The sequence below is a fragment of the Abramis brama genome (genome assembly GCF_963993115.1).
Source record: "Abramis brama genome assembly, chromosome: 19".
In the NCBI taxonomy this organism is placed as follows: Eukaryota; Metazoa; Chordata; class Actinopteri; order Cypriniformes; family Leuciscidae; genus Abramis; species Abramis brama.
This window is the reverse complement of record NC_139981.1, coordinates 10,302,236-10,313,131: the sequence shown is the minus strand read 5'-3', so window position 1 is coordinate 10,313,131 and position 10,896 is coordinate 10,302,236. Positions and strand designations below refer to the sequence as shown.

Sequence of the window (10,896 nt, the reverse complement as noted above, 5' to 3'; positions counted from 1 at the left end):
TTGGTCACTTCTGGGTACAAATTTCCCCCCAAAATATAGTTAAGGAGGTACACACACACACACACACACACACACACACACACACACACACACACACACTCACACTTTTGGCCTCAAACATTTGACCAAACAAACAAAAAACAATTAGAATATTTGATTTGTACAATTACTGAATTAAATACAATGAAAAAATGTGGGCATTCATTATTATAATCATGAGACTTCACACCACAAATCAATTATTCTGTGATACAAAAAAAATGACCAGAACACAGAAGGATTCAAAACAATGATTTAATCACAGTCGTTACAAGCACCTGCAGTGCCAGCGAGAAACAATCACTTTGGACTCGTCTGTGTTTTGTACAAATGTAATCACAGTGCAGAAGCGCACAGCCCTGAACAATTCACAACCAACCAAAGAGCTCTGAACGAGGAGTCACCAGCTCACCACCAGGAGAAAACAACAGTGGGAAAAAAGGGTTATAGGAAAGCCCTGTGTCAGAACAATAAATATAATAAAATCAACCAACAGATTTATATATACCAAAACATAACTTTTGTATACAAGAACAACAAAATAATGTCGTTTTCTATTAATTGTATCCATTAAGAAAATTTAGACTTAAAGGTATAGTTCACTCAAAAAATTTAATTCCAAGCCTGATTAATTTTCATTCATAACATAAACAAGTTTAGTAGAATGTTCAAAAACATTTCCCCATACAATGAATGATGGTGAACAGAGGCTTACAAGTTCCAAAAAAGGCACCATAAAAACATCACACAACTTTCAAGCTATTTTCCAAGTCCCCTTAAGCCGTTGTGTGCAGAAAAGTCTGAAATTGAAATTGAAAATGCTCTGGAAATCTTGCTTGACACTCATGGTCACCATTCACCTTTATTGTATGGAAAAGAGCAGTTTGTACATTCTGCTTCAAATAACCTATTTTTTATTCTAACAAACGGATTTCAAAAGACATGAGGGTGAGTGAGTGAGCAAACAGTGACAATTATCTCTTTAATGAGGCCATTAGTCTAGCGTTGCACATTGAGTGCTCTCGAATCGTACAGGACTCGGTGGAGAACACTGCTGCAGGTATTACCGGTGGTAGTGTGACGCTGTCAAGACATCAAGTCAGCCTCAGTCTGTCCTAATCTGTCATATCTTGTCAGTTCTTCGATAAAAAAATGCCAGGTGAGAGCATTTCACAGTGAAGCAAATAACATTCAGCGCAGCAGCATCCATCTCAACCCTTCATAACCTTTGGTGTCAGAATGAAGCTTTGAGTGTAGATACCGAATCAGTAGCTAACGATGAACCGAGAGCTGGTGTCATTATGATAACGAGATCTCATGATCGAGACGACCCTACGGCCTCATTTACGTCTTTGTAAAGAAGCGAAGATAGTCCTGCAAACCTGATTAGCTGTATCAGCCTCCAAAGTGGAATTCAGAAATTCAAAATGTTCTGCCCTGAAACATCATCTCTGATATCACGCATACTCGAACGAGTTCGTATCTGAGCGTCACATCCGCAGTGTCTGTAGGACGAGAGGGAGGGATGTGTTCTCCATTTAACACATTTCACACTGTTATTGCACAGTAAACAGGTCAAGCACACGCACACATGGCAACTCATCTACACAGTCTGTATTCAAAGCACACACACAAGTGGTAGTTAAAAAAGGTATTTGAGGAGTGTGATAAGGAGTGTGCGCACACGCACAGGAGGTGAGGACACAGTGGCAAAGCCGGGGTGGGCGGTACAGAAAGGCAGCCTGGCGTGAGATGGCGTTGCCCAGCTCAGATCAGATCAGGGCTGGACTGGACCCGTGAGTGAGAGTGAGGAGAAGAGGATAGTGGATGTTCTCATCGTACACCTCCTTTCCCTCTCTCTGCATCTGGAAAACAAGATGCAAATGTTTAGGAAGTTGGGGAAAAGGCGGGACAAATGACGTTATTGAATCAATAACTCTCATGTTTTGATTGTTTCACAGTATTTATATAAACTAATGAAATAATAGTACTGTATAAATACCTGGGCTGATGACATGACACAGTCTATTCATTTTTTTAATTAAAAATTTAAACATACTAAATGACAAGCATATTTTTAATTTCTGAATTACCTTTTTGCCAGGTATGTCAGTGATTCTTTTAATGAGGCATTTTTATGTAATGATATCAGGACAGATCTGATATCATAAATAAATAAATAAATGCCTCATTAAAAAATTGCATTCCTGAAAACAAAACCTTTTTAATTAGTTTGGCATATTTCATGATCATTTCTTACAAGAAGTATTTTGACAAAATTGATTTGGAATAATATTAGAAAGCAGGGAAGCAAAAAGGTTGGTTCAGGCAGTAAAATGTCATGTGGTGCGACTATCCAACTGTGTTATTTTAGTATTGTATATTTAATATTATAGTATTTATTCACATTTTGAATTGGCTTTTATTTTTATATTTTAATTTGAAACTTTTTGTAATTAACGTTATTTGTGCTTTTGTCATTTTATTAGTTAAAAAATAAATAAAATAAATTATATTTACTTTTATGTCAGGTTTAATTTTAGCACTTCAACCTAAAAAGTTTAATTCAAAAGATTGTCGTGGCAACTAACTGAAACAAGTTAGGGTTAAGATTAGATTATTATATCATCCAATATTTGAATGATTCATGATAATTTCATTATCCAAAACTCATAAAAAATAATGAATTAAATTACTGTAAAGTATTTTGAAAAAAATATTTTGTATTTTGAAAAAAATATATATTTAAATACTTTTTTTTTTTAAATAGTAAAGATTTGGGTTGATTGGGTCAGCACAAATGTTCAAAAGAAAACTCTACTGCTTTCAGAAATGTTCTGACACATTAGAGGAAGTACATTTTATTTCATTTTAAAAAGAGTTTCTGGGATATGCCCTTCACTCTTCGGATATGCACTGCTAGAACTCCCTTTAACAAACAAGGACACGTGGCAAGATTCCCACTAGCTGCTTCATAATGGCCCGCTTAGAGAAGAGGCGTCTGCAAAGTGAATGTCAGGCAGCTCTTGCTGCACAATCTGCCCTGTGGGTCTTCTTTTCTGCCAGCGTCTGAACTCTAGAGTTGTGGCAGTACACTCAGTGCGCTGCCAGTCTCTTCTGCCCCGGAGCGCAGCCCTGTCCCAAACAATCAGACACTCCGACAGCACTTAGAAAAACAAACATGCAGTTCATTTATGAAAATAAGACCCCTCCAAACAGCAAACACAGCTGACGTGCATGTATACTTTTCAGAGCGACTAAAATGTGCTGGAGAAGCGCAGAGTAGGTCACATACACAATCACTACCACAACTTTGTTATTATATTTGTGAGGTATTTTTAGATACAGAACACACCAACCCATCCGTCGTGTTATATCATTCCCATGTGAAATTAAAAGGCTTTTTCAGGCAGGGAATGTTATGAACAGTGTTACTGAGTAGTCTCTAAACATTCTCCATTGGCTACAAGCAGAGAATAAACCATTACAAATGAACGTAAAATCTGTATGAACACCACTTGGATATTCCCACGTGGACACACTCTCTCATTCTGTCTTACTCTAACATTCACCTCATCCTCTCTGTGGCTTGAGATAAAATAAAAACAGATGCCCTTCATGTGCGTTATCTCTCTCTCCACCCCTCGACACAGCAGCCAATGTTTGAACCCGCGACCTCTCTGTAATCGGGGCAGCCAGCCGACCAACACTAAGCCCAATGCGAAGACCAACACATTCACACCAAGCCAGACAAGTGAGAGTGCAGTGCAATAGAGAGTGTGTTCAAATCACCTGACGGTACCCTGCAAAGTAGACTTCAAACCATAGGGAGCATAAATGTTTAGTCCAAAGGGAAACACTGCAAACAGTAATGGGACAAGTGCACATTGATATATCACATGATTTAGAGAGGGACATTTTCCCATTAGTCATTGCACACCATCTTAGTACTATATGAAATGTTTTTAGTGAGCTTAAAGGGATAGTTCACCCAAAAATAAAAATTCTGTCATCATTTAATGGTACTTACCCCTGTTGTTCTAAACCTGTATGAGTTTCTTTCTTCTGTTGAACACAAAAGAAGATATTTTGAAGAATGTTGGTATCCAGACAGTTGACAGTAGCCATTTACTTTTTTTTTCCTACTATGGAAGTCAATGGCTCCCGTCAACTGTCTGGATACCAACATTCTTCAAAATATCTTCTTTTGTGTTCAACAGAAGAAAGAAAAGTAAATGATGATGACAGATTTTTCATTTGTGGGTGAACTATCCCTTTAATTCACCATAGGCTTTTACACAGTTGCAGGTATAAAGAAAAGACTGTTAAATGCTATTATTATGAGCAAATATCACAAAATATTTTACATAGAAGATATATAGTGTAAAATTAACATAACATTTATTAACATTTTTATTACAGTTATATTTGAGGATAATGAACTATATTAATTTTAAATATTTGTTTATATATTTAAATATTAAACAGTGATTTATTCTCACTACAAACTCTACCGTTCAAAAGTTTGGGGTCGGTAAGATTTTTAAAAATGTTTTTGAAAGAAGTCTCTTATGATCACCAAGGTTGCATTAATTGTATCAAAAATATAGTAAAAACAATAATATTGTGAAAGATTATTACAATTTAAAATAACTGCTAATATATTTTAAATTATAATTTATTTCTGTGAAATAATTCCAGTCTTCAGTGTCACATGATCCTTCAGAAATCATTCTAATATGCTGATTTGCTGCTCAAGAAATGTCTTATCATCAACAATGTTGAAAACAATTGTGCTGCTTAACATTTTTATGGAAACAGCATATATACTGTTCGTGTTTATTGTCATTGCGATATTGTTGTCTACAGATATCCCCTTTTCGGAATCCCTGTGAATTATAACACAGCTAGAGAGTGTGCACATGGAAGTTATGACTGAGAAACAGAGAGAGAGAGAGAGAGAGAGTGAGCGAATGAGAGAGACCAGAAGGAAAGTGAGCGAGCGAGAGAGGGAGCAATAAAAGTGTTAGAGAGTGATATAGCAAAGAAGCTTAGAAAGCGAGAAAGAGAGAGAGGAAGGAGAAAAAGGCAGCGAGCTTGCAAAGGTGAAAAGTTTAACAAGCAAAGCTGTTCCTCCTGATCACAGGCTGCTAATCAGCTTCATGGGTGGCTGGATAAATCGGCTCCTACTTTTTAATCGCGCGGCTGCCAAGATGCAAGTCATTTATTTTATTGCTGCTTTTCCCTCCCTCTCCTCTTTCCCCCTCAGCCTGCTTTCTGCAACGAGGAGAGCGAGACGCGTTCTTTAGAAAGCACGGGATGAAACGGACAACCGGATGCTCGCTCTACAGGCTCCAGAAATGGATAGATTTGGGTGTTGAACGCGCAAGAGAGCAGATACGGCCAGACAGACAGCTGGAAGTTGGGGAGGATGTAGAGAGATTAAGTTAATATGTGTATGTATATGTGTGGGTGTGGACGGGGGATGTCTGAATTAAAATTCATGACTCCCTTCACAACCATTTGAGTAACAAGATTAAGATGGCCGAGTAGAAAATAGCTGCATTATCAGGCGGCTTGCAGTCCTCCAGCTGCTGGTGCTCTATTCCAGAACAGTGGGGATAAGAGGATAACACACAGCCCCCTCGCCACGTCCCCAAACCGCTGAGAGCCCCATCCGCGGCCGGCCCGGCCTGCACAAACGGGAGGGAGGAGATTTAGGGTCTTAAAGGAAACACTTCAATCTCCAAGACATCAGAGGCTGGCTGGAGGTGAGGAGCGACAGACGACCGTACGTGTAAGTCCGGGAGGGGCCCGTAGACGCTGCTATAATAGAACGCTGTGATTTGGGATTCTGAAGGAGGTGGGGCATGTGATCCATTGTCTGCCGCGCGTTTCTTTGTGCACTTCTTTCCGTACGTTCTAACCCAACGCGCACTCGCAGGGGGCAGGGTGTTCATCAGAAGATAAGAAAGAGGAATTAATCACTTTGAGATATGATGAGGGCACTTCAGCTCGCCCCTCATATCACACACACAGCTGCGTGAACTGACGACAAACCGAGAGTAAAGACGCGAACAGGGGGGACTCTTGACTCAGCTATCTCGGCCCCTCGCTGCTCATGTCATTATCCGCACAGAAACACAGTAGGTGGTCTGGCTCAAAATGATCCCGTTAGACTTCAGGTGCATCGGGGCAACACAATGACAAGTTGACTGCATTAGCTAGTTAGGTGTGTGCAAATGGGCAAGGGTGACACCGCTTTTTCCTCATCTTTTTACAATACTTGAAGGTGCGATTTCACACGTTTTGCTGAAGACGTCCACCGCCAGTAGCTTCAACCGCGTGGCCTCTCTGCAAACCTGCAGTGGTTCACAGGCAGAGAGGATTGATCCAGTTGGCTGAAAATAAAATCACAACTCGTTCATTTAACTCTTTTGTGACGTTTAACAGGGGTTGGGCAAAATTCTGAATTTTAAGAATGGGATCCCCTTCAGTTTATGAAATTGAGTCGGCCACACCCTACAGGATGCTGAATTGAAATCTGAATTGGAATTACAGGAAACTGGATTCAAAAATATTCAACAGTGGCATATAGGGAAATTAAGTTTAAGTTAAGTTGTTCTTCTATCTTGGTCCAAAAAATGAGTTATATTAAAAAATAAAATAAAATAAGTAGGACATAAATTAAGTACAAATTTCTATAGGTGACATTTGCAACAGATGCAAACAAAACTGTCTGTAATGCTGCAACCACATTTAAAATGACTTATTCAAATTCAAATATGCATCCTGTTTGCTCCTTCAAATCATATTCAATTCAATTTCAGGAACTTTACTATTTCTGCTGTTTTACTAATATAATTTACTATTTCTACTGATTTATGTAGCAAAGGTAAAAGTAATTGGTTGTTATGCTTTTATGGCATCACAATGTTAGTCAATTGTTTCGCTTGACTCTGATTAAGAACTACTGTGCACAAGACAAATGGAAATGGTACTGGTAATTTTCTGTCAGGACATTATTTGTACGTTTAGAGACATTTCTTTCCAAAACACAACACAATGCAATGTGCAGTTTAAAGGGGTGGTTGATTATGATTTCACTATTTTAACTTTAGTTAGTGTGTAATGTTGCTGTTTAAGCATAAACAACATCTGCAAAGTTACAACACTCAAAGTTCAAAGCAAAGGGAGATATATGCTTTTAAAGAAATCGTTTTTTAAGGATTACAACAAACGGCTTGTAGGGACTACACGACATTCCTCCATATTCCTAAAATTGAATATGCTAATCAATGACTAGAAGATAACTACACATAAGCTACATAAATTCATCAACTAACCATTCAGAAATGTCCTGTTGCATTCTACATGTTGTCACTTCTTCTTGAGTCTCTCCATCATTGTCTGACTCCGGTTTGAACATAAACATTGACATTTTCAGTGCATGTCTGTGTGAGGTAAAATGACACAAGCTGTTGTAGCTCCGCCCCCTGTGCTGAGAGCATCAGCTCATTTGCATTTAAAGGGACAGACACAAAAACGGGTCTTTGCGTTTTTGCTCACCCTCAAAAAGTTAAAACTTTAACATGCTATATAAAAATATTTGGGGGTATTTTGAGCTAAAACTTCACATACACACTCTTATTTTACATCTTGTGAAAGGGGCATTATACCACCCTTTTAAATTACAGGTAAAACACCTGTGAAAAATCACAGTACACAAGCCCTATTTTTTACTGCCTTTTTGTACAGGCTTAAAACTTTCCACTTTAGTTACTGTATTAGGTTTGTTCACATATTAAGAAGAAGAAAAAATTCATTTGTACACCACAAATCTGCATTTCTGATTCTCTCGCTCTCTCTCCTTCTCCCCATTCAATTGATGTCTCTAAATTCAAGCACTCTTTCCTCAGTAGCCACAACGACCCCTAAGAGTTTTTCTGCTATGTCCATCACTACAGAAGTAAAGTTCCAATCACTCAGCTCTTGAGTCCCGCTGACAGGCCCATTTATGCCTCAGGCATAGGCAGGGCCGCCACTGTTCGGCCTGTGGGGCATAATAGGTCCGCACAGCTTCTTCGGTAACCAAAAATGGCAGCCATGGCTGTGTTATCGGTGCAAGTTAACCAGCTGGACAGCATTGCTGCTTTGACCTGGGAATGGCATTTGTGCTTTCAGGCAGAGGGAAAGTAGCAGCACCATGCCCCACTCATTTAGGGTTTCTTAGAAAGACAGCTTTTGACTTTTAAGAGTCCATTTTGAGCTTAAGATACAGACTCCCTGTTCCTGTTCCTGCTGACATAGCATACTGTACTTCAATGAAACGTTCAAAATACAAATGTACTTCACGGACAAAGGCGGTGGCAAATGCAGACAAACTTCATACTTTGTTTCTCAACTTTTTGACACTTTAAAACACTTAACACACACTCACATTTACAATAAAGCCACATATACATACTGCACACACCTTTAGGTGAAGGTCCCACAAGTGTGAGTCGTAGTTGTCATAGCGACACACTCTCAGGCCTGCGCTCTCTCCCAGTCTGCAGAATTCTGCCAGTGTGTCTCCTCTGGTAGGGGCAAATACAAGAGCAGTGCCCTAAAGTGACAAATCACAAACGTGCACAGTGTAGAGATACTTTACTAGTGTTACACAAAGAACAAATTGTGCATCTGCTGGTGAATGTAATTTCATCAAGTGCAACATCTTTGTTGATCCATTCTAATAAACCAATCAGATTTGAGGGAAAGTTTACAGTTCATGTCAATTTTAGGCTTACAACCAGGGCTAGGTGCTTCTACATCAGTGTTATTCACCTATCATTTACCTCTGATTTTCGGAATAAGTAATAGGTTAAGTTAGGTTTAGGACTACATTTTCTAAAAGGAGTGGAATGTTGTCTCATGATCAACAAAATATGGCAGACTTGACAAAATCAAGGTGACAAAACATCCAATACAAGTAAAAGTAAATGATAATGTATGTTACAAGACCACATCAAAATACATTCTCAATAACCTAATACTGACACTACTTAACCTTACAGATGAGTGATTCCTAGACATGGACAGTGAGATCATATAAATAATGTTTAATCAACCATACTTTACAATACACTGCACTCCTTTGCTAGGGATTATAGGTCAGAGATGTTTTTGCTAAATCAATACTCTTGCGTACAAATTGCTCTAATACTACTAACAATAACTATTATCATTGTTATCATGATTTATATTAGTAGTAGTAGTACTAGTAGTAGTATTAAAATACTGTTGTCCTGTTTGAATGTGCAGAAACAACTCTTTGGGGCTTTAAGTGTGTGTTCACACTTCTAGTTTGGTTCTCTCGGTTCTTTTTGTCTGGACCAAAAAAAAAAAAAAAAATGATACATTTATTCCTGGTTCGCTCAGCGCTCACACTGTCATTTTTAAAACTGAATCTAAAGATACCAAACAAACAAAAAAGGCTTTATTACGTATATTTTGCAACAGAACTTACCAAACATCCGAAACAATGCTGCTTGCTGGGCTAAACGCCCTTGTTGTATGTGCGTACATATGATGATAACTCATGAAGAGCTAATAAAATATACAAAGGAGTCACAGGGGTCTCGGTCTGCTTGTTTGGTTCGGATGGCAACATTCGCACTTATTCAAATGAAACACACTAGCAGAGCAACTGCTAATTCGTTTTAATCGAACCGAACCTGCAAAGTGTGAACACACCCTAAAACACTGCTTTGTTTGTATGAATGGTCTGACTAGTCCATTTTTGAAGTCAACCAGTTTGATTTTAATCCCTCAAATAAAAATGTGTGGTAGACTCTGGTAAGATTTTAGCACAGGGGGCTGAGCTCTATTCTCCATCCGGCCCAGCTCGCCTCCACTGCATCTCAAAGCCCACACAGTGTACGTGGTGGTTTGCATCATTACATTCTATTTGATTTCTCCCAGGTATTATATTAGATAATAAACAAAAAGATTAAAGCTCACTTAATCCAATCAATGGCTGGAAGCGCATCCCCTCTCTTTATAGATCAACAAGCCCAGACCAACCAGGCAAGCTAAGAGGATTACCCAAAGGTTCAAAGTTTCTTTGAAATCCTTCGGTTTTAAATATTATTTCATATTTTGTTCATAATATTGCTTTAATTAAATGGGCACACAAATGAAACAAACAACAGCTAATATGAGAACAGGATCATCTCAATACAACAGATGTTTTAATTTTTTCATAAGCTCTACACGGGTTGTACACCAAAAGCACACACATACACAAACCCACATATTTACAGATGTGTTAATCAGCTCTGTATGCTGTCCGGATGGTCCAGTGGCATTTTAGAATAACAAATTATAGTCATTAGGAGGGAAATTAATTGGTTTCAATAAATCTGCTCAAACATTTGGTCAGCAGTGCTATGGGGAAAAATCACAACAATAAATCTGTTTTACCCCCTTGTCATCTCTGCAAGAGGACTAGGAAAATTTGCATATTATTAAAAAGTTTTAACAATTACTAACAAGTTTCATGTTTTATTCTGTTTGTTATGTGGATTTCACATTAAAACCTTCATCATTTATTGCTGTGACTTTTCAAAGGATTTGTCTGTATGGATTTTGTAACAGACTTTAAACCTTAAAATATGAAAACCTCCAAATTATAAAAATATTTTATAAATTCCAAAAATATTAGAATTTTGAATAAGTAGGCTAAGTAAGTAAGTAAGTAAGTAAGTAAATAAATAAATAAATAAATATGCATTCATTTATTTTTATTGACAAGCTAAACAGAGACAAGTACATGCTTGGTATAAAATATCAAATGTGAAAAAAATCTATTTCATA

General features: G+C 38.0%; 1 protein-coding gene across 1 annotated transcript in view; it reads right to left on the bottom strand.

The window, feature by feature from the left end:
• Nucleotides 1-280: 280 nt before the first annotated feature.
• Nucleotides 281-10,896, bottom strand: part of camkmt (calmodulin-lysine N-methyltransferase) — a 103,658-nt gene continuing 93,042 nt past the window's right edge. The window contains exons 10-11 of the mRNA XM_084093545.1: nucleotides 8,516-8,647; nucleotides 281-1,904 (exon numbers count right to left, since the gene is read on the bottom strand). Of these exons, the coding sequence (XP_083949671.1) occupies nucleotides 1,812-1,904; nucleotides 8,516-8,647 (225 nt within the window). The 3' untranslated portion in view covers nucleotides 281-1,811. The remainder of the gene's footprint in view (nucleotides 1,905-8,515; nucleotides 8,648-10,896) is intronic.